This window comes from Galleria mellonella, unplaced genomic scaffold, assembly GCF_026898425.1.
Source record: "Galleria mellonella isolate WM207_F2 unplaced genomic scaffold, CSIRO_AGI_GalMel_v1 utg746, whole genome shotgun sequence".
Lineage (NCBI taxonomy): Eukaryota > Metazoa > Arthropoda > Insecta > Lepidoptera > Pyralidae > Galleria > Galleria mellonella.
Window position 1 is genome coordinate 873,220 of NW_026442148.1, and position 23,823 is coordinate 897,042.

Here is a 23,823-nt window from a genome sequence, read left to right on the forward strand (position 1 = left end):
AGAGGAATAACACCTGAGTCCTCAGGAATGGCAACGCATGGGTGGTATCATGGGCGAAACAGTTTACTCTGTTATGTCCACCGTACTGCCCATGTCTATAGGCGACGGTTACCATTTTCCATCAGGTGGGCCGTCGGCTTGTTTGACACTAAGTTGTAAAAAAAAAAACTAAGCCTGAACATGACATTCATTTTGACAGTCACTCTGTGTTCATGTCAAAATAAAAAGTTGATATACCTCGTCATTATGTTTTGTTTATTTATAATTTAATTTAAATTCAATTGAAATAATTTAATCATATGTGTCTATTATTAATATTTTAATTCATTTAATTACATTTAATAATTTAATTCTACTTTAATGTTTTTTAAACACAAAACATGTTGGTTGCCTCTAAATTTAAGAACGGTCACCCGTAATCCACTAGTGTATTGTATTTAAATGTTTCGCTGTATCTTATTAACTCTTGTAACTAGCTACCTGGTGATAAATGGTAACCATCGACAATAGACATGAAGCACTATGGACATCGTTGCATACATTGTGACGCCCTCACACGCCTTATTCTGATAAAATTAAAGTTATTCGTCGACTATGTTCAGTTTTTTTTTTCAGTGACCATAGTGTTATTAATAGTTTTTTTTTATTTATTAAAAAGGAAAGCATTTATAGCTTTTTAAATTCTATTTACGTTAATCACTACAGTAGAAACAGACTGCTGCAGTCCTTAAAAGAACTTTTGTCAAAAATATAATCTAATTTAATGTGACCTAACCATAGTAAAATTACAAAACGTAACGATAAAAACACGCGACCAAAGACTATCCTCTCTCCCCTCGCAGTCTTCGCGCCAACTGCATATCTTTGGGCATTATTGTTACTCTCTTTGCGTGGATTGCGCATAGATTAGTATCTTCAAACAGGCCAACTAAGTAGGATTCACATGCCTCTTGCAGCGCCAACACCGCTGAACTCTGAAAGCGGAGATCCTCTTTGAAATCTTGAGATATTTCCCTCACTATTCTTTGAAAGGGCAACTTTCTCATTAATAATTCTGTGCTCTTTTGATATTTTCTTATTTCTCGCAACGCCACAGTGCCCGGCCGGTATCTGTGCGGTTTTTTCACGCCGCCAGTAGCGGGAGCGCTTTTTCTAGCTGCTTTTGTCGCTAGTAGTTTACGGGGGGCCTTGCCTCCGGTCGATTTCCTCGCGGTTTGTTTCGTTCGCGCCATTTTGTATCTGTATTCGAATGTAACCTTTTCGATAATGGCGATTCTAGCCAATGGATGTTTATATATAAGATTGCCCCTCTTTATCCCTACTATTTTTGCAAGGTTTTTTAATTATATGTGGGTAGTTGATAATTTTATTACACTTGCTACTAGGCAACTGTATAATATCGCAGTTATATGTGTATGTATATATATATATATATATATATATATATATATATATATAGATTTTAGTTATAACGGTTAAACGAATTTTAATAAAATTAATCTTTTTTTTTATACAAATTAGAATGGAAAATAAGGTAACGGCCTACCTGATGGCAAGTGATAACCGTCGCCTATAGACAAACAGTATAGTGGACATAATAGAGTATAGTGTTTTATCCATGTTTCCCCCAATTCGTTGCCTTTCTTATAAATTAAGAGGTTTTTTTTTGTGGGTGAAAATGGAATGGTAACCTTGCCTACGCTAACGGGATACGCTGGCGGAGCACCAGTGAAGGGTGATAGATGAGAATGAAAACAGGCCAGTTAGTCCATCATGATGAATTCATCAGGAATTAACCATGATAGTTTCCAGGAGGAACAGCGAGGAGGTCGAACAGGTTGGGTATATTGCTAGCAATGGGATTCTCAGTCTCCATTATTAACAATCCCTTTCGCCCCGGATTAAGGTGTTATGTCTCTGTACTCTGTAAATTTACTGCTATATCCCACCCTTCAAACTGAAACACAACCATGCAAACAACTGCTTCACGGTAGAAACACGAATGGGACAGAGATACCCAAGCAAACTACTTTTGTACAGTCTTTCTTTAGTTATTCACTTATTTATTTTTTTATTATTATTATTTCAGCCGTTAATTGTCCACTGCTGGACATAAGCCTTCCCCATAAGGGAAGTTTTGCCAGTAGTTGCTACATTTGGCAGACGGGTTAGTAACTGCAGTTAGGCCTTTAGAGATGTTTTAATAGAGACGTGATGTCCATCCCTCGCCCGGGAAAGGAAGAGTTGGTGTATTCTATGCCGGGACCACACGGCAGTTAACTTACTTATTATAATTGACGTAATATCACTCAGAAACAGTAAAACTGCGGTCCTCATAAGGACCTTGTCAAAAATATAAATAACAACAACAAATTAATTTACAACAATTTATTCACAACAAATTTGATTCATGTATCCATCAACCACCAAAGCCGTATATTGTACGCCCTTGCCTCTTCAAAGCATAGACAATATCCATGGCCGTCACAGTTTTTCTTTTCGCGTGCTCCGTGTATGTGACCGCGTCGCGGATGACGTTCTCTAAAAATACTTTCAACACGCCACGCGTTTCCTCGTAAATCAAACCCGATATCCTCTTCACGCCCCCTCGTCTCGCCAATCTTCGGATAGCGGGTTTTGTTATTCCTTGTATATTGTCGCGGAGCACTTTCCTGTGACGTTTAGCGCCACCTTTGCCTAACCCTTTCCCGCCTTTTCCGCGGCCTGCCATTTTTTTTGTTTGTTTTTTATTGCACTACGGTCGATGGACAAATGTAGTTAAGCGGGCGAGCTACGTTTTTATATAGCGTAGATAGATTAAAAATATGAAGGTAGATATTAAACAAAAATTATTGTGGGTGCAGAGAAAATTTTATGATAAGTTAATTGTTTATTGACTTTATATGCAATTTGTGTTTCGGTTTGAAGGGTGCGATATGGCGTGAATTTACAAGGTACAGAGGAATAACCTGAGTCCTCAGGAATGGCAACGCATGGGGGTATCATGGGCGAAACAGTACACTCTGTTATGTCCATGGTACTGCTCATGTCTATAGGCGACGGTTACCACTTTCCATCAGGTGAGCCGTCAGCTTGTTTGCCATTCTAAGTTGTATAAAAAAAAATATGCAATTTACGATTTTGTGTTATTGTACAACTAATAATTAAAGATTGCATTCCACAAAAAAAAAAACCGACATAAATTGTGACAAAACCAGTTATTTTAATATAAAAACTAAACTAGCGAACGAATTTTAATAAAATTTCTATAGGACTAATCTGTAAGTATGTTCTTTCAGATAAAAAGACAATTTGTTAAATCGATTTTGAACTTACGGAGTTATGAGGCAACAAACAAATAGAAAAACTGAATTCTCAACCTTCTTTTTTTTGAAGTCATTGAAAAATACAAGCGAACAAATCAATAGATAATCCTTATTTATTGTAAAAAGTATTATTGTAAATTTTATTAAAAAAAAAAACAATTATAGCTGTTGTATCAGCCGTTGACTGTCCACTGCGTCCCTCTTTTTTTTTTTAATGGATGAAAATGGAACATTATCACCGCCTGCGCTATCGGGATACGCTGGCGGAACACCAAAGAGGGATGGTAGCTGAAGATGAAGCAAGTCACTTGGCCTATCGTGATGAATTCATCAAAAATTAAACACGATGGTTTCCAGGGGGAACCACGTTGGGGTCGACCTGTTATATATTGCTAGTAATAGGGCTCTTGGATCTCATTACTAACAATCTCTTGTCCCTCTGCGTCCTTCTTACAACATTTCTATAGCTTGACTGTGGTTGCCAATCCGCTTGCCAAGTATGGCAACTACTGGCAAAACCCTCCAAGGGGCAAGCTTATGTTCAGCAGTGGACAGTTAAAGGCTCATACGACAATGATGACGAATTGTCAAAAAAAAATATAAAATTAACAAATGTCTTAGTATAGTATACATTTTATCCATACATACATGTTCTCCACGTGGGTTACCCTGGAAACCATCGTGCTGAATTCGAAGTGTATTCATCATCATGGACTAATTGACCTGCCTTTTCATACTCGCCTATCATCCCAAACTGGTGCATCGCCAGCGTGTACCTATAGCGCAGACGTGGTTACCATTCCATTACAATCCATTAAAAAAAATACGCTGGTGAGCCACTACTGAGTGAGGATAGGTCCTCACCTATCTCATGAAGCTTGCTCATGAAAGCAGTTCAGTTCACCCATCGTGATGAATTCAACAAGCGTGAACCACGATAGTTTCCGGGAGGAGCTGCGTGGATGTCGACCTGATAGGGTATGCTGGTAGCAAGCATTCGTGTTTCAACCAAGAAGCAGTTGTGTTTGCATGGCTGTGTTTCGGTTTGAAGGGTGGGATATGGCGTGAATTTACTGGGTACAGAGGAATAACACCTGAGTCCTCAGGAATGGCAACGCATGGGGGGTATCAGGGGCGAAACAGTATACTCTGTTATGTCCATGATACTGCTCATGTCTGTAGGCGACAGTTACCACTTTCCATCAGGTGGGCCGTCAGCTTGTTTACCATTCTAAGTTGTATAAAAAAAATAATTGACATATCAAAACTCCTCTAACTTGATTGGTCGAATTTTAAATCGAAATTCGATTACTTACATCTTTAACATAGTACCAGTTTGCAGCAAAGGAATATCTATAAACATCTTTAAACGTGCCTGTCATGTAAAAGATAAAATAAAAAAAAAACATGGTCGCTAAGAAGCAAACGAAACCGCCAAAGGCGTTGACGTCATTAGAAAAACCAATAGAGAAACCTATATCGAAGATTAAGAAGAACAAAAAGAAGAATTACCAGAGCTTCTCGATTTATATATTTAAAATGCTTAAAACCATGAATCAAGATAATTTGAGAATATCGAGGAAGTCAATGCTGATAATGAATAATTTCGTGAACGACATGCTGGAGAAGATCGCAATTGAAGCTGGCAGATTGGTAGCACACAGCAAGAAGACAACATTGGGAAGTCGAGAAATACAGTCCGCTGTCCGATTGCTTCTACCTGGTGAGCTGGCAAAACACGCAAACATTGAGGGAATGAAGGCTGTAACTATGTATCACCAGAGTCAAATACGCGACACCGCAGAGAAATAAAAAAAAAAAAAAAAAATTAAAAATAAAATTAAAAATTTTTTTTAAATAATATTGTTGATTGTTAATTATAATTTTAATTGTTTATTACGTGGCCCTTTTCAGGGCTGAAATTATTGTTTCTGGTTTGGTATTATATGCCCAGGCTTAGTTTAAATTGTGCTTTTTGTATGTTATTTTTTATATATTTATTTCCTTGTTACAATACCGTATCCATCGGTCCATCAAGTGTGTAAGATGCGCCGGAGAATGCGCGGCCGCCGATTGTAACCGGCCGCGCGACCACAAGCCTTCCTGCGCCATCTGCGCTAAGCCGCACACCACTAACGATAGGCAGTGTGCAGTCTACAAGAGGGAGGCACGCCGCAGGGGAATCCAAACCTGCCCTACGCCCCCACAGGGGGCTTGTACCTTTTCTACAATGTTTGTAGCAAATAAATTTCATTTCATTTCATTTCACAGTACCGACGTCCGCCCCAGGCGTCAATAGGTGCGCAAACGTGTCCTCGCAAACGGCGCCGACACGCGCGCAACATCCGACGCGCGCCTCAGTACTTCAGCGTACATTTCAGCCGTTGGCACCGGTTCCGGTGACAGCTGTGCCACCGTCAGCGTCAACTCGGGGCACACTCATGGCCCCGGCAAATCCACCCACAAGTCGCGAGAAGAGCCCAAGCGCAGGAGGCGCAACAGGGCCGGTAGAAGGCGTCGAAATTGCGCACAACAAGCGACAACATCGACACCCTACGAGGAGGTCGCCAAGGCGACAACAGCGAAAAGCCGTGCTGCGCCTTCGCATAGGGGACTCGTTCCCCCCCAACACAAGCACCGCAGTTCTCCGCGAAGAGAGGGACGGCAACACACAACATAGTTTCATCCGCTCACCGCCAGGCGGCGCCACCCGTCGCGCGTGTTAGATATTTATTTTAAATTAGTTAAAATATGTATCTACATTTATCAATAAAAGTCAGACTAACTACTTCAAATATAATAAAACGTTAAAATTGTTATTATACCAAATTTGGTAATAAATTATTCTTGTAATGTATATAGAACACTAATTTATATTTTAATTAATTTTATAATTAGTTATTGTCATGATACTTGAATAAAAAGTAATGAAATTGTAAGAACACGTGGTCTCGCTGACTTGTTCACTCGAATTCGGCCCTGTAGACATAAAAGATTGTTATTTGGATGGGGAGGCACTTCTTGTCCAACCGTTGAACAGAGCAGAGCTGCCTGACGTATCAAGAGTGAACAAGTATAGTGAACCACGTGGTCATTATATAAAATATATCACGATTATTGTTGATGGAAGTCCTAAAGAAGCTATATTTAAATAAGGGTCAATGGACTAACAGAAGTTGGGTATTTGTTATATATTAAATATAAAGTAAAATAAGTAAATATACGATTTAATAGTATGATATCTAAAGTAAATGAACTAAGTGAACTTGTGCTTTATTTCTATTTATTACTAAGAGGCTTACAACCTTTATACTGCTAAAGAATATATTATATACAAATATGTAAGTTAGTATTACGTAGTACCCCACATATTATTATTATATATATATATATTATTATTATATATATATATATATATATATATATATATATATATATATATACTAGCTGACCCCATAAACGTTGTTTTACCACTTATTGCGAAATATAAAAATCGCAATTAAAATACAGGGGTTGATCGTAAAACGATGAAAATTTAAAGTTGTGTGTATTTTTCAATGTTAAATCATAATAAAATAAAAATGGAAAAATTTGTTAAAAAAAATAAAAAATAACATATTTTAGGGTGGGTCGACCCTTATCATTGACGGGTATGAAAAATAGATGTTGGCCGATTCTCAGACCTACCCAATATACACACAAAATTTCATAAAAATCGGCTATGCCGTTTCGGAGGAGTTTGGTAACAAACACCGCGACACGAGAATTTTATATATAATATATATATATATATATATATATATATATATATATATATATATATATATTAAATATTATAAATAATAAATAATAAATTGCCTTCTTTTCTGACACGCGCGAGCAACAGGTGGGCGCGTGGCCGCCATTGGCCGCCGTCCCAACTTATGCTAGTAAGCCGCTACGGCGGCCGACCCAGACGGCCTCTCTGCCGTCGCAGATGCGCGAATTCCCCGCACTCTCAGCGGACAATGGAGCCCTAAAGTTAATAATAGGGCTCCTAACTGACTTCCTCGCGGCTCTAGCGGCCGGACATGACATTAAATCGGCTGCCCACTCTCAGTTGCCTGCAGTCTAGGGTTGCCAGGTCATCCTCATATTTCTACGCTCCAATACGAAGAAATTGAAGGGAATAAGTATTTTTGAAAACTACATGATTTAGGTACTTTGTACTGGAATGCTGTACAATATAGCTATTATAGGGAGTGGGGGTTGCAAGTAATGTGGATACCCAGGCCCATTGTTAGCAATATGCCCAAGCAGGTCGACCTCCACGTGGTCTCCTCTGGAAACCATCGTGCTGAATTCCAGATGTATTCATCACGGTGGGCTAACTGACCCGCCTTTTCATCCTCACCTGCCATCACTCACTGGCGGGGTCACTATTCTATTATTATCCATTAAAAAAAAAAACTATTATTCGAATCAATTTTCTAGTAATAGGTAAGTAATTATATACTATGTAAATTTTGTAACACAATTAAAATATCTATGCATTTGTAATTTAAATGGAAGCTATTGTTGACAAAAATGAAGTGGAAAATATATGTTATTCCTGTGAATAATATGCTAAAATGAATAAAACAACTAGAAAGCAGTTGTGTATAATACGTATATTTATTGTACATTTACAGTATACATAGGAATAACATCATATCGTCATATTCGTAGAATACCGACGGATCTGACGAATATTAGATATATAGATCCGTCAGTATTCTACGACTGTGACGATATAATTTATAACTGGACTGTGCACGCACCTTTTTATTTTCTTTTTGAATTTTATTAAAAAGATAGTCTCTTTGTAATTTGAAGTCTGTGTCAGTTCAGTTTTGTTTCGTTCGCTTTTTTTGCTCCGCTGGTTTTGCTATGTATATTTTTTATATAATTATATTATCTTTCTAAAACGCTATGTTTCCATACCGGCATACAGTCTTACCAGTACAGTTTGTGTTTAAAAGCTAGCTTGCTTAGGGTAGATCTTGTGTCAAACGGGAGTGTCTTCCTGTGTTTAATAGCTTAAACAGTAAAGGAATAGGGAGGAAAGGGATTGTTAGTAATGGAGACTAAGAATCCCATTGCTAGCAATATACCCAACCAGGTCGACCTCCACGCGGTTCCCCCTGGAAACTATCATGGTTAATTCTTGATGAATTTATCATGATGGGCTAACTGGCCTGTTTTCATTCTCATCTATCAATCTTCACTGGTGCTCCGCCAGCGTATTCCGTTAGCGCAGGCGGGGTTACCATACCATTTTCACCCATAAAAAAAAAACAGTGAAGGAATAAGAAATGAAGCCAGTACGATGAGCAGGCTCGTGAAGAAGAAGATTCCTGCACGGACGAAGACAACGATTATGTTTACGCTTAAGGTATACTCTGTTATGTCCACGGTACTGCTCATATCTATAGGCGACGGTTACCACTTACCATCAGGTGGGCCGTCAGCTTGTTTAATTGTTCTAAGTTGTATAAAAAAGAAAAAAAGATATATATATATATATATATATATATATATATATATATATATATACGTTTAAATTATGTTAATATCATTTAATACCACGAGGATCACAATAAATAGGCTGCGTTATTTGTCTTAAGTAAACTTCATATTGGCATTGTATTATTTAGGATTCTGTACTATAAAGGCACAACATTTTCTTTTTTTTTTACAACACAGGGGGCAAACGAGCGTGCGGCTCACCTGATGGTAAGTGACTACCGCCGCCCATGATCACCTACAACACCAGCGGCATTGCAGGTGTGCTGCCGGCCTTTTAAAAAGGAATATACTCTTTTCTTGAAGGTTATGTTGTCGTATCGGTTCGGAAATACTGCTGCTGGCAGTTGATTCCAAAGAGTGGTTGTGCGTGGAAGAAAGTGCCTTGAAAAACGCACGGTGGAAGACCGCCACTCGTCCAGATGATTGGGATGAAACTTTAGTTTGTGGCGGGTTGTACGGTGGTGGAAATCAGCAGCAGGTATCAGTCCGAACAATTCCTCAGAACACTCCCCACAATTGAATGAATTCATCATGATAGGCTAATTAACCTATTTTTCATAACCACCTATTCTGCTATTTGCGCTCATGTTAGTACACCAGTGAGGGATGATGGGTGAAAATGAAAAGGCACGTTAGTTATCCCATCGTAACTTTCATGGGGACCACGTGAAGTTTGATTTGACAGGATATATTGCTAGTAATGAGTCTGGTAGTCTGCATTACTAGCAGTCCCTTCCCCTCGACTTAGGTGTTATGCCTCTGTACCCTGTAATTTCATTGCCATATCCCACCCATCCTTTAAACCGAAACACGGCCATGCAAACACAACTGCTTCACGGTAGAAACACGAATGCGATAGAGGTACACAAGCAAACGAATTTTGTACAAAGTCTCCCTTTGATAAACTTTCCATACAATAAATACTATGTATTAATTTTTTTTTATTTAAAGTAAATAAAATTTTATTTACAAGTTACTTTATGTACGGAATCCTCACTGTGCTAATGCAGGTTACACCTGACTGATTTTGATTTGAAAGCTGTTGGTGTAATTTTCAGTAACACTTGTGCCTAATTGACGTATTTATTGTGCGTACAGTGTTAAAGTGTTTACTATGGAACTGAAGGCTCTTATAACCGTCTATTATTTTTATAAAATAATATTATATATAGAAGCAGCTAAAATACTAGCCGTATTCCCAACACCTTCGATCAGCCACCAGGTGGTGCTCCGTCCCCTGATGCGTGAACTAGCGGCGCGCGGCCATGAAGTGGTTGTTATCACTTCATACCCCGCGTATCCCGCAGGAGGGGGTCCGGCGAATTTAACTGAAATTAATCTTAGACAGTCTAAAATAAACAAAAAAAATCTTTCCGATATGTTAAATGAATATGACGATATCAGAACGAGCTATGCAAGAGCCATATTTTATTGTTTAACATTATTTCATAGAGAACTGAATACAGTTGTCATGGAAAACTTTATTCAAGATAGAAATACCGAGTTTGATTTGCTCATCATTGAAGCATGGTTGCCATCTTTTTTAGCGTTTTCTCACAGATTCAACGTACCTGTCATAAGGTTTAGTTCCTTGGGATCCTTTTTTTCCGAATACCATGTTATGGGTGGTTTCGGGCATCCTCTATTGTACCCATCGCATTTGTGTTCCCGATGTCCTAACATAGAAAATCTTACACTCGTTGAGAAGATTTACGAGATATATAATTACATTTATACCAGTGATTTGTATGATTTTTTTGAAAAAACAGAAAATGATAAATTGAGAGCAATTTTTGGGTCCGACATGCCATCTCTGAGTGAGCTGAGCAATAATGTACATTTGCACATGAGCAATATACATCGTCCATGGGAACTGAACCGTCCGGTGCCGTCAAGTATCGTTCAAGTTGGCGGAATACATCTCGAGTCTGAATGCACGCTGCCAGAGGTAATTTTTTTTATTTTCCACTGCTAAACTGTCTTTCATCTTCTTCCACATATGGGGAGGTAGGGGGAGAGTTGTATTTGTTTTTATATTTTTTTTAGGAAAATAGTGGTAACCAAGTTTAAAATGTCAGAAATGAAGAATATTAAAATGAAAAATTATATATGAAAAATATATTGTTTGTAAATACACTATGAATATACTTAAATAAATTACCAATTTTGTGCTGCAGCATTACAATTAACTACAAACAAAAAATATATAAATAATGTTGTACTTTTAAGTTTTTTTTTTTTTTTATATTAAATGAGTGAAAATGAAATCACACCTTCGCCTGTGTTATTGGTATAGGTACACTGGCGGGGCACCAGTGAAGGATGGTAGGTGAGGATGAAAGCAGGTCATTTCACTTATCGTGATGAATTCAAGAAGAGTTATTTATGACTTTTTTTACTACTGTTTACTACTATTTTAGTTTACTATTGTAATCTTTTAGAACAAACAATAAAGAGTGTTTATCTGTCTATCTTTGATGGTTTCCGGAGGTAACCGCGTGATAGTCGATCTGACAGGGTATATTGCCAGCAATATAGCTGTAATACCTACCACATTATTAACAATTCCTATACCCACAATTAAATGTATTATGAATTTAATACTTTGGTACTGGACAATGTGTGTACATGGATGATATTTAAAAACAATGCTACAAGGGATTTTAATAGGAGCAATAGAAGCTAAAATCAATAAATTTAGAAATTTTGCCTATGTATTAGTCTATCTGTACATTTGTTCTGACATTACGCAAAAATTACTATATTAAATTAAATGTAGTTGTCCCTATTGTATTTTTGAAATTAATTTATTTATTTACGGAATCCTCACTGTGTAAATGCAGGTTACACTTGACTAATTGTGATTTGAAAGCTATTGGTGAAATTTTTAGTAACACTTGTGCCTAATTGACGTATTTATTGTGCGTACAGTGTTAGTGTTTGCTTTGGAACTGAAGGCTCTTATAACCGTCTATTATTTTCATAAAATAATATTATATATAGAAGCAGCTAAAATACTAGCCGTATTCCCAACACCTTCAGTCAGCCACCAAGCAGTGTTCCGTCCCCTGATGCGTGAACTAGCGGCGCGCGGCCATGAAGTGGTTGTTATCACTCCAGCCCCCGCGTATCCCGCAGGAGGGGGTTCGGCGAATTTAACTGAAATTGATATTAAACACACTATAAACAAACTATATGGACGATGAATATTACAATATAAGAATCAGCACTGAAAGATCTATGTCAATTGTTGCAAAAAGATTTCATGGACACCTAAATACTTATACAGTGTAACCAATTATTCGAAATAAAAATACCAAGTATGATTTGCTTATAATCGAAGCATGGTTTCTACCTCTGTTGGCATTTTCTCACAGGTTTAACATCCCAGTCATAAGGTTTAGTTCCGTAGGATCTTTTTTTTTCCGAATACCATGTTATGGGTGGTTTCGGACATCCTCTGTTGTATCCACCGAATTTGTGTTCCCGATGTCCTAATATAGAAAATCTTACATTCATTGAGAAGATTTACGAAATATATAATTACATTTATATAAGTGATTTGTGTGATTCTTTTGAAAAAACAGAAAATGATAAATTGAAAGCTATTTTCGGTTCCAACATGCCATCTCTGAGTGAGTTGACCAATAATATACACTTACATATTGTACATGGGAACTGAACCGTCCGGTACTGTCAAGTGTCGTTCAGATTGGTGGGATACATCTCAAGTCTGAATGCACGCTGCCAGGGGTAATTATATATTGTCTTTTAATTAAAAAAAAATCCTACGGCTAACTTAACCTAACAGACAGTCTGTTAGCTCAGAAGAACTAAACATATTGAATCTGATACCCACGACCACTTTTTACCATCGTATGGTTCGCTATCGACAGAGAGTTCATCTCTATACCTTAGAGCTTAGATCGTCGCGTACAGAGCGATTTTAGAGATGTTTTCTCCCATGAATACTCAGATTATGGAATGAGCTCCCTTTCTAGGTTTTTCCAAGAGGCCATAGCATGGAATTCTTCAATAAAGATATAAACAGATATCTTCAGGGTCAGAACCGCGCGCATAATGTCCCTGCACATTTAAATTTTTACAACAAATTATTTTTTTGAAAAATAATTTAACACATCCTTATTTGAATGAGATGAAGCGAAGTACATTTGGTCAGCATCGGTGCACTCACAATGAAAAAAGTACCCGAATGTCATTATTATAATTATTACTTTTATAGTAAAGTCTCTGCTGCTTTCATACATCTTTGAATTCATAACAAATTTCACGACAACTGTGGTGTGCTGCGCATGTATTCCTGCCTAAAAAAAACTTACTTTATACAATGCAATACAAATTTACTTTAATATGCCATTGTATTATTTTTGGATTCCGTATTGAAAAGGTGCAAAAGAACCCTTACACAGCAACTTTGTTTGTTCTTCTTCTCTGTCTGTCATAACGCTGTATCTTAATTAAAACATAATAGTATAAGCTAATATAACTAAAATAAACTGGGTGTCGTAAATTGCGACTAAATAAACATTATTATCATAAAATTCTCACCAAAACCTAATTGTCATTGTCATTGCCTATCAAGCGTGATATCTACTGACAAATACCCGCAATGGGAGAAGGCCTATGTTCAGAAATGGACAGTCAACGGCTGATATGATAAAAATTATTGCTATCCAACTGAAGTTTGGATTAATTTTAAATATTGTTAGCCCATTCATTACTCATAACATAAACTTCTTATTGCACGCACACTGCCCGCTGGTAATTAATGCTCCTTTCCACTCAGGGTTTGCTGGAAGAGAACTCTTACAGAGTTGAGCTCGCCTGTTGTACATCTTTATTTTATATAAATTAAACAATTTAATTTTGTATGTATATTATATAATGTATATTGTCAACATCTGCATGTATTTATACGCATGTTTTACAAATAAATGAATCTTGAATCTTGAATCTTTGTGTACAATAAATTATAAATAAATAAATTAAATTCTAGAAGAAATATTTTTATTTTGTTTAAAAAGTGTTTCAAATAAAACAAACAGATTTTATTTGAAACCCTTTAAAATAAAATGTGGGATATCAAATACAATATCGTCACAGTCGTAGTCGTAATACTGACAGATCTTTATATGTAGTATTCGTCAGATCCGTCAGTATTCTACAACTGTGACGAGATATCCTACTTAGAACTATTAGGTTATTTAAAAACTAATAGTCTAAGTGAGATATGAAATATCACTATTTGGACATTTTAAAAGAAAATATTTATTTGATGTCGCGGTATTTTCGACTTACTGTCATAAATCGAAATTCTCATCTAAAGAAAATAAAAATCTTTTTACAGCTTATTTTACAAACGGAACCCTCGGTGTGTGTTTAATATAATGGATTGTTGATCAGTTATATTTTGCGCATTTTAAGTCTCAGTAATATTTGTGTTATGCTGACGTAAAACCGTATTTATTGTGAATAATTAAAGTGATTTATTTATCAAATAATATGGAACTGAAGGAGTTTTTGTTTTTCTATAACTTATAGAATAATATTATATACAGAAGCAGCTAAAATACTAGCTGTATATCCAACTCAGTCAATCAGCCACCAGGTGGTGTTTCGTCCCCTGGTGCGTGAACTAGCGCCGCGTGGCCATGAAGTGGTTGTTATCACTCCAGCCCTCGCGTGTCCCGTAGGAGAGGGTCTGGAGAATTTAACTGAAATTGATATTAGACAATACCATGATAAAGATAAAAATAGAGTTTCTGAAATGGTAAATGAGTATATAAGAACTAGCCCAAAAAGATCTCTGTTAGTTGTTTCAAAAGTATTTGATAGAGAATTAAAAAATGATGCCGTTCAAAAAATTATTCGAGATAGAAACACAAAGTTTGATTTGCTCATTACTTAATTATCGTCGGAGGGTGCGAAGGCGGTTCGAACCTCGGCCCAAGCCGTCATATCTCGTTCCCCCTGAAGGGATAGTGGTCGTTTAGGACCGGCTGAATATAAAATTTATTTATATTAAATATTTTTATATATTTATTAATTATTTTAAATAACTTACAATATATTACGTGTAAATTGTTCATTTAATAAACAATATATATTTATTAGTTTATACATAACAAGTTTGGACGAGTATATTCTCTTGTTTCATATTTAGAACGTGATATTTCAGTGTTATAGTTATATCCTCAATAGGGTGCCATGTTAAATTTATCCAATAAGCCTAATTGAACGCGGTTTTCAGAATAATATTACTGGAGGTCTATGCCATTAATATTCCACACATGTTATTTACTAGTGCTAATCTACTTGCACGAGCAATATTACATTCCGTTTTTAGAACTTCAAGGTTGACAAATTTGGCACGTATTGGGTATTTGAATTATCTTCAGAACACACTTGTGTTGAATCGACGTAAGAGCGTGTTTATTGTACAACATTTAAAAGTAACTTATATGTACATAGTTTAATATGGAATTAAAAGTTATTGTATACTTATATTGTTCCTATAGAGTAATATTATATACAGAAGCAGTTAAAATATTAGCTGTATTCCCAACTCCGTCAATCAGCCACCAGGTGGTGTTTCGTCCCTTCGTGCGAGAATTAGCGGCTCGCGGCCATGAAGTGGTTGTTATTACTCCAGCTCCCGCGTATCCCGCAGATGGGAGCCCGATGAATTTAACTGAAATCGACGTCAAACAAGTTAGCCAAATATATAAAGAGGAAAAGATTAGGGAATCTTATAGCATGGTAAATGAATATGCCGATATAAGAATGAGCGTTAAACGATCTGCGTTATGTATATTGTCAGCATTTTATGAACAAATAAATACAGATGCAGCGAGCAAGATAATTCGAGATAAAAATATAGAATTTGATTTGTTGATTATTGAAGCATGGTTTCAACCTTTGTTAGCGTTTTCTCACAGATTTAACGTACCTGTGATATGGTTTAGTTCGGTGGGATCATTCCACAAAGAGTACCAAGTTGTGGGAGGCTTCAGCCATCCTCTGTTTCACCCGTCTTTTCTGTGTTCCCGATGTCCTAATATAGAAAATCTTACAAACATAGAGAAGATTTATGAAATATATAACTATATTTATATCCATAACTGGAGTAGTTCTTTTAAAGAAACAGAAATTAATAAATTAAGAACTTTTTTCGGGTCCGAAATGCCATCTCTGATAGAGTTGAGCGATAATGTACACTTGTACATGAGAAACGTACATTGTACATGGGAACTGAACCGTCCGGTGCCGTCAAGTGTAGTTCAAGTTGGTGGGATACATATCAAGTCTGAATGCACGCTGCCAGAGGTAATTATAGTTTTTTATTTTATAAATTAGCAAATCATGACTTTGTGTAAGTCTTCTGGAATATAAAAAAATATGATGGAAATAATATTTTTTTTCTGGGAAACCGAGGATATGGGGAAACCGTCGCCCGTCACGGTGCGATTTAGAAACAAAGATGTCCAATATTAATACTGTCACTAGCAATGTTGATAGGTAATTAGTTAGATAATAATTTATAACAATTTTATATCCCGAAGTATAGAATTCGTAATTGTAATAATAAATATTACGTATCTATTTCAGATAACACTTAAAAAATTGATTTGTATGTAACATCATTTTTATTTAAGGAAAACAAATGTCTATTTATATACTCATTTTACGCACGGAACCCTCGGTATGGTAGTGAATGTTATAGTCTATAGTTGAGCGGTTTCATTATACACATTATTAATATTGGAATCAGTAAACACTTGTGCTAAGAAGACGTAAGATCGTGTTTATTGTGCGCTCTTAAAGTGGTTAATATGAAACTGACGGAAATTATATTTTTCTATTACTGTTATAGAATAATATATACAGAATCAGCTAAAATACTAGCCGTATTCCCAACTCAGTCAATCAGCCACCAGGTGGTGTTCCGTCCCCTGATGCATGAACTAGCGGCGCGCGGCCATGAAGTGGTTGTTATCACTCCAGCCCCCGCGTATCCCGCAGGAGGGGGTCCGGCGAATTTAACTGAAATTGATGTTAGACAATATTACGGTGATATAGTTTTTAATCTTTCTACTTCGGTAAATGAATATGACAATATAAGAACCAGTATTAGAAGATCTATATCAATTGGTGAAAAAAGATTTCCTGGACAATTAAATACTCCTACAGTGCAAAAAATTATCCGAAATAAAAATACCAAGTTTGATTTGCTCATTGTCGAAGCATGGTTTGCACCACTGTTAGCATTTTCTCACAGATTCAACGTACCTGTCATAAGGATTAGTTCCGTAGGATCTTTTTTTCCCGAATACCATGTTATGGATGGTTTCGGACATCCTCTATTGTACCCACCGAATTTGTGTTCCCGATGTCCTAATATAGAAAATCTTACATTCATTGAGAAGATTTACGAAATATATAATTACATATATATCAGTGACTTGTTTTATTGCTTTGAAGAAACAGAAAATGTTAAATTGAAAGCTGTTTTTGGTTCCGACATGCCATCTCTGAGTGAGCTGAGCAAAAATGTACATTTGCACATGAGCAACGTACATCGAACTTGGGAACTGAACCGTCCGGTGCCAACAAGTGTTATTCAAGTTGGTGGAATACATCTCAAGTCTGAATGCACGCTGCCAGAGGTATTTATATGTATAACCTCTTATTTTTTTCTGGATGTACTAGCAAAATCTCACCAGTTCTCATATCAAGACAGGGCATTGTAAATCTCTTTCAACTTAAGACCATACTTTTATGTACAATTACATGTATTAGACGTAAATTTAGGATTTTTTCAGTAAAATTATTTAAGTACTACCTTCTTCCCGCGACTACTTCCGCATATATTTATTGATCAGGGTAAAAGGCTCATGTCTTTCTTTATCATGATTGTTTATGTCGTCAAGACGCTATAAGGTAACAAATAAACAAACTTTTATAAAGAAATATCTACTTGTAGATACGATTCTGCGTAAATTAAAACATTTTTATCACTTTGTGTCTACGCAACATCTTGTCATTCATAAGTGTGTCCGTCATGATTGAGTATTGTTTTTGTTTAGTTCATTAAAATTATTTTGTTTAATTCTGCTAGCATTTGTGTGCATTCAACTACCAACATTTTAGAATTGACTACTATTAGTAGAGACATTCCAAAAGTCTTTCTTTGTACTATTGAAGGGTCCCCCGAATGAGTTTGATCTCACCTAATGGAAAGTAATGACGTGGTCTAAGATGGGGCTCGTGGTCTTACGAATCGCTCAGTCACATTTGTCTTCAATTGGTACAGATTGTATTTAGATGGAAAAACATAAGCAGGGAGGGAGTTCCACTCCTTGGCTATGTGAATAATGAAAGAAGACGTAAAGCGCTTCGTGCGTATAAATGGTATGTCGACGATGTAAAATGGAGGCTCCTGCTCCGTCTTGTCGTCCAATATCGAATGTCGAAAAAATTCCGATTATCAAGTGGAATTAATTGCGTTTGTTTCTGCTTATTTGATTACAATTATTTTGTTCAATTCGACTTCAATTAGTGTGCGTGTGAATGTCAATATTGGAGGAATGATAGAGTACTGCTAGAAGAACTACGTACGATCTTGCCTGTTAGTTTTCAACGTCTCGTCTCTCATTTCAGACTTCAACCACAAAGACTAGTATTGATTACTGAATGCCACCATCAGAAAACAAACGTAATTCAATACGTCAGTATTGATAACTTTAATTGTATTGTTTTCTTGAACAAAGATTCCAATTGTGCGGAATAGAAATGCTAATAAGTATCAGAATTATTCAATTAATTGAATAGAGACAATTGGTATAGATGAATAGAACATGGAAAGCCACTGTTACCGATAAACAGCTATTATCTACCATTATATTAGCTATTAACTGTCCACTACTGAGTATAGGCTTATGGTGTATTGCCAGTCGTTGCCATGCTTGGCAGACGGGTTGGCGACTGCAGTTAGATTTTGGTGATGTTTTAAGAGGAACGCTGCTGCGCATCCCTCAATTATTAAGTTTCCTTAGTCCTTACGTATGGGCAAGAAAGGGATGGCAGATTCTATGCTGGAATCACACGGCTAGGGGAAAGGCTTAGTAATGGGGTCTAACAGCCTAATTAATAGCAATATAACCTTAATTTTTGTGGAAATCCTCACGATAGGCCGAATGACCTGCTTTCATTTATCATCTCTCATTAATGCCTCGTCACTGTATACCGATAGCACAGGCGGGATTGTCATTCCATTTCAACTATTAAGATCCTATTATATATAGTTATATATCTAACTCAATATATAGATATCGGAGCGATACTGGTATTATCCCTGCCTACAGTTTAGAATGGCATACAGTATGTCGGCCTATCTGACGTAAAATGATTGTTATGATTAAGACTAACAATATCATTTATAAAAATTGCAGGACTTGAAGAAATATTTGGATTCCTCAGTGAATGGTGTGTTGTACATTAGCTTCGGTACCAATATGAAAACGTCGTGGTTACAAGCTGAAAAATTGGATATTATGATTAAAGTTTTATCCAGCCTGCCTCTAGATATATTGTGGAAATGGGACGAAGATGAATTGCCGGTACAAACTGGAAATATTAAAATTTCTAAGTGGCTGCCGCAGGAATGCCTTTTGAGTGAGATTTTATCTATTTACTAGCTGTTTCCCACAGCCTTGCAATTGTAAATCAGTATATTAACTATGAGTTTACTATGTATTACACTGAAATATAACTTACCCTCGTACCAAATTTTATTTAAATCCTTCTAGCAAGTATGTACTGAATTAAATTAAAACCGAGTGTAATAAATTTTATTCTAATTGGTCCAGTTATTTGAGTGTGATTGAGCAATCATATTTATAATAGGTACTTCCTTATGTCCGCGATCAATCGCGTGATTTGGATGTGTTAACTGTGCATGTATGCATAGAGAATTTATACCAAATTTTTAAAAATTAAATAAATGCCCTTGCAAATTAATGTAAAAAAATATTGTTATTTCAGGACATCCAAAAGTTAAGCTATTCATCACCCAGGGCGGGTTGCAGTCGACGGAGGAAGCTATAGCGGCAGGCGTGCCACTTGTGGGCATCCCGATGATTGCTGATCAATTTTCAAATGTGCAGAATTACGTTCGTCACCGCATAGGAGTGAAGCTTATGTGGAACGATTTCACTGAAGAAGAATTCAGAGACGCAATTTATAGTGTATGGAAAGATGAAAGGCAAGTCAATTGGGAGTCTTATTAAGTTTTTTTACCAGTTTCAATAAAATGCTGAGTTTTGTACGATGATAATACAAAATAAGAATATATTTTATTCAAGTAAATATAAATACAAGCATTTTGGAATAGTCATTTTTTTATGATTCTATCATTCATTGGGAATATAATTTCAGCTGAGAAGAACGGGCAACTGTTGCTTTTTTCAACAGAAGTTGATAGACCAAGTTGGATAAAATCCGAAATGATTTTTTTTTTATACGACTTAGAATGACAAACAAGCTGATGGCCCACCTGATGAGAAGTGGTAACCGTCGCCTATAGACATGAGCAGTACCATGGACATAACACACCTACTGTTTCGCCCATGATACCCTCCATGCGTTGGCATTCCTGAGGACTCAGGTGTTATGAATACTAAAGACAGACTTCTGTAGAAAAGTCATCTACTTGGGTGGAGATTTCTATTGCTATTATGTATCCCACTGAGAAACTTGTTGGTGGAGTCCCAGTGAGGAATGATAGGTGATGGTGTGATCAGGTCAGTTGGTAATCTCGCTAGAGTTGATCAAATTAACGGCCAGGAATAATTGCTGAAAATAAAGACAGGTTTCTTCTTTAAAGCTTGCAAAGTATTTATAGATGAGAATGAAGTCAGATCAATTAGCCCATCATGACGAATTTACTAAGAATTAAATGTCGATTTTCGAGGTCCATTATTAGGAATGAGGTCGTTACATTACTAGCTTAGGTAATAGGATTCACAAGTCTGGGTACGGAAGAAGAATGCAATCTTACCACTCTTCTTCATCATTTTCCAGCTACCGACATAATATAATCCGGTTTCGGGACCAGCTGCGTGACGTGCAAATGCAGCCGCTGGCACGCGCTGTATGGTGGACGGAGTACGTGCTAAAGTACGGGGGCGCGATGCATTTGCGCGCGCCCGCAGCCAACATGCACTGGGCGCAATACCACGAATTGGACTTGCTCGCGCTCCTCGCTGCCTTCGTGTTCCTCGCCTGCTTTGCTGTCTACATAGCTATTAAAATTCTTCTCAGACTGATTTGGAGAATATGTGTAAAAAAAGTTAATTTTAATGAACAAAAATTGAAATATTAAACGTAGTCGCCTTGTATTTACAAAAAATTTAAAAGTGGAAGAACTATAAAAGTCGATGACATTCAGTATTTCTGCTTGCTTAATGAAGTGCATGGTGTATAAAAAATATAGAGAATTATGTAAACATAGCCTTGATAATACGAGGGGAGGTCAAAAAGTTCGTGGTATGAGGGGGAAGGGGGTCGAAAATAAACATGAAACTATTTTTCCTTTTCAATATATTCTCCCTTAATCTTAATATATTTTTTGGATCTTTCAAATAATGATCAAAATCGTCGTAGTCAAATTTTTTTCCACCCAGCTCCTTTTCCATTTTTGGAAATAAATAATAGTCGCTGGGGACCAAGTCTTTTTTACCGTTAGCAAACAAGCTAACGGCCCACCTGATGGAAAGTGGTAACCGTCGCCTATAGACATGAGCAGTACCACGGACATAACAGAGTATACTGCTTCACCCATGATACCCCCTATGCGTTGCCATTCCTGAGGCTTTAGGTGTTATTCCTCTGTACCCAGTAAATTCACGCCATATCTCACCCTTCAAACCGAAACACAGCCATGCAAACACAACTGCTTTACGGTTGAAACACGAATGGGACAGAGGTACCCAAGCAATCGACTTTTGTACAAAGTCTCCCTTTGGTGACTGGACTTTTGGACTGTAAAGTGGATGGTGTAATTTTCCAACCCGCATCGGTAGATGGCAGCCGTTGCAACATGGCACATGTGGACGGGAGCGTTGTTGTTCAAAAGAAGCACGCCTTTTGACAGCTTTCCTCTTCATTTTTCCTTGATTGCTTCTTTCAATCTGTCCAGTAAAGAAGCGTAGTACTGACACGATTTTTATAATCGATCAGCAAAATACCTTCTGTATCCCAAAAAATAGTCGTCATGATCTTTCCGGCCGATTGAAACACTTTCAATTTCTTCGTAGGAGTTGTGCTTTTTTATGCTACTGTATCGACCCAGGTTCATAGTGGTGAACCCAGATTTCATCTCCAGTAACAATTCGGTCCATAACTTCTTCCCTATTCTATCCACAGAGCTCAAAAAGCTCTCTGGCGAGAACACTAGATACGCTCACTTTTTTAACTGGCGTGAGCATTCCAAGTCATGCTAAGATGATGATGTAGAATATTTAAACTACTTGTTTTGGATACTCTAACCATTGTTACAAGCTATTTCTTCGTCAGTCGGGTATCTGCTAATACAAGTTTTTCTACTTTTGCGACGATTTCCGGTGTGGTGATCTCAATTGGCCGTCCGGAGCGAGAGTCATCTTTAATAGTCTTTAATTACTCTCTTCCTTATTTGAAAAACCATGCCACTTGTAAACCTTAATTTTACTAGGGACAGAGTTCGCGTAAACTATTAACAGCTCTTGTAAATTCGTCTGAGCGGATTTTCCTTGCTTCGTGAGGACTTCTTCCCGATTCACTTGTTTGCAGGTTGATAACAAGTGACTACCTGGACGAGTAAACCAACCTCTCCATTCCGTGAACTTTTTGACCTCCCGTCGTACGTCCATTGTTCATACGTCCCGCGATGCAGATCCAATTTCAAACGAAATTCATATTTCTGCAGAATCCCAGTTAAATTTAACAAATTATTGTTTGACTTTGATATTGATCCCGCATGCATTCAAGCTGCCAATAGCAAGGTCATTCTGGTCTCTCCTGTCAGGTCAGGGTCTCCTGGGTACCTGCTGTACTAAATTGACTACTGTAAAAATGTTTTTTTTTGCTTCATATTGTTTTTTTTTTTACCATGAAGATGGCAAACAAGCATGCAGCCCGTCTGTAAACGGTCACTGTAGTCTATGGACGCCTGCAACACTAGAGTTGTCACGTGGGCGTTGAAGAAACCTTTTTTTCTCGGTATTTCAATACCTCATTGTTATAAATTAAGGTATAAAACTGTTTTAGCAAATTTATGTCTATAATTATTTTTTATATAAAAACCGATTATGTAAACTTTATATGGCTCAATATAAATGTAATTTGATTATGTGTTGATTGAATCAAGCTGTATGTTTCCAAAGAATAAATTTATTTATTTATTTTATTTGCTATACTGAGGGCATCACATGCGTGTTTTTAACTTTCACTTGACTCTGATTTGAAACTTTGACTTGACTTCAAAAAGAAGTTGAAGAATGTCTTTCTCCATATTACGCAGTGTATGGTTACTTTCACCTGATTTCAAAACAGGAGAAGGTTTTTAACAAATAATAAATAATAATAATTCTTTAATAAAGGCAACCAGAGCCCACAAAATTTTAACAATATTAATTTGCACCAACAATATAAATTATTAAATCAAATTTTAAATTACTTTTTTTTTTACATTTATAAATAAATTTTATAAAAAACATTAACTTGACCTACTTTTTTTTTGTATGTTATGTATTTATGTATTTTTTTATGTTTATTATCTCATATAATGGTTTCAGTAGTTTAGCTTTTAAATCAAAATGACTGGATTTTATTAAATCAATATAATTGATTTCGCTGTGATTGGAGTCGGTTTTTTCTACAGAGCACAATC

The 23,823-nt window shown here is 36.6% G+C and overlaps 6 protein-coding genes across 6 annotated transcripts; 4 read left to right on the forward strand and 2 right to left on the reverse strand.

The window, feature by feature from the left end:
* Positions 1–719: 719 nt before the first annotated feature.
* On the reverse strand, positions 720–1,354 carry LOC113521108 (histone H3.1-like). Its single transcript, XM_026906540.3, has one exon. It carries the CDS (start codon positions 1,230–1,232, stop codon positions 822–824), a length of 411 nt encoding a protein of 136 aa, XP_026762341.1. The 5' UTR covers positions 1,233–1,354; the 3' UTR covers positions 720–821.
* A 971-nt stretch (positions 1,355–2,325) lies between these two features.
* On the reverse strand, positions 2,326–2,844 carry LOC113521107 (histone H4). The gene has a single exon (XM_026906539.3). It carries the CDS (start codon positions 2,729–2,731, stop codon positions 2,420–2,422), a length of 312 nt encoding a protein of 103 aa, XP_026762340.1. The 5' UTR covers positions 2,732–2,844; the 3' UTR covers positions 2,326–2,419.
* A 1,845-nt stretch (positions 2,845–4,689) lies between these two features.
* Positions 4,690–5,162, forward strand: LOC116413747 (histone H2B-like). Its single transcript, XM_031914451.2, has one exon. The coding sequence runs from the start codon at positions 4,734–4,736 to the stop codon at positions 5,136–5,138; it is 405 nt and encodes a 134-aa protein (XP_031770311.1). The 5' UTR covers positions 4,690–4,733; the 3' UTR covers positions 5,139–5,162.
* Positions 5,163–6,561: 1,399 nt separating this feature from the next.
* On the forward strand, positions 6,562–11,438 carry LOC113520193 (UDP-glucosyltransferase 2-like). Its single transcript, XM_052901063.1, has 3 exons — positions 6,562–6,573; positions 7,213–7,346; positions 9,972–11,438. Exons 1-3 carry the CDS (start codon positions 6,562–6,564, stop codon positions 10,846–10,848), a joined length of 1,023 nt encoding a protein of 340 aa, XP_052757023.1. The 3' UTR covers positions 10,849–11,438.
* A 1,057-nt stretch (positions 11,439–12,495) lies between these two features.
* On the forward strand, positions 12,496–16,532 carry LOC113520190 (UDP-glucosyltransferase 2-like). The gene is made up of 4 exons (XM_052901064.1): positions 12,496–12,508; positions 14,453–14,664; positions 15,366–16,220; positions 16,503–16,532. Exons 1-4 carry the CDS (start codon positions 12,496–12,498, stop codon positions 16,530–16,532), a joined length of 1,110 nt encoding a protein of 369 aa, XP_052757024.1.
* Positions 16,533–16,682: 150 nt separating this feature from the next.
* On the forward strand, positions 16,683–23,567 carry LOC113520192 (UDP-glycosyltransferase UGT5-like). Its single transcript, XM_026905457.3, has 4 exons — positions 16,683–17,560; positions 19,346–19,568; positions 19,938–20,157; positions 20,976–23,567. The coding sequence occupies exons 1-4, from the start codon at positions 16,727–16,729 to the stop codon at positions 21,274–21,276; spliced, it is 1,578 nt and encodes a 525-aa protein (XP_026761258.3). The 5' UTR covers positions 16,683–16,726; the 3' UTR covers positions 21,277–23,567.
* Positions 23,568–23,823: the final 256 nt, after the last annotated feature.

Excerpts from the sequence above, each read along its gene's own strand:
- LOC113520193 (XM_052901063.1), top strand. Across the intron at positions 7,347-9,971 it reads GCGGACAATGGAGCCCTAAA|TGTTAAAGTGTTTACTATGG; the intron begins GTTAATAATAGG and ends TTGTGCGTACAG.
- LOC113520190 (XM_052901064.1), top strand. Across the intron at positions 14,665-15,365 it reads AAAATAGAGTTTCTGAAATG|TTTAATATGGAATTAAAAGT; the intron begins GTAAATGAGTAT and ends ATATGTACATAG. Across the intron at positions 16,221-16,502 it reads CTGAATGCACGCTGCCAGAG|ATAACACTTAAAAAATTGAT; the intron begins GTAATTATAGTT and ends TATCTATTTCAG.
- LOC116413747 (XM_031914451.2), top strand. The coding sequence starts at position 4,734 with ATGGTCGCTAAGAAGCAAACGAAACCGCCAAAGGCGTTGACGTCATTA.
- LOC113520192 (XM_026905457.3), top strand. The coding sequence starts at position 16,727 with ATGAAACTGACGGAAATTATATTTTTCTATTACTGTTATAGAATAATA. Across the intron at positions 17,561-19,345 it reads CTGAATGCACGCTGCCAGAG|GACTTGAAGAAATATTTGGA; the intron begins GTATTTATATGT and ends TAAAAATTGCAG. Across the intron at positions 19,569-19,937 it reads GCCGCAGGAATGCCTTTTGA|GACATCCAAAAGTTAAGCTA; the intron begins GTGAGATTTTAT and ends TTGTTATTTCAG.
- LOC113521108 (XM_026906540.3), bottom strand. The coding sequence starts at position 1,232 with ATGGCGCGAACGAAACAAACCGCGAGGAAATCGACCGGAGGCAAGGCC.
- LOC113521107 (XM_026906539.3), bottom strand. The coding sequence starts at position 2,731 with ATGGCAGGCCGCGGAAAAGGCGGGAAAGGGTTAGGCAAAGGTGGCGCT.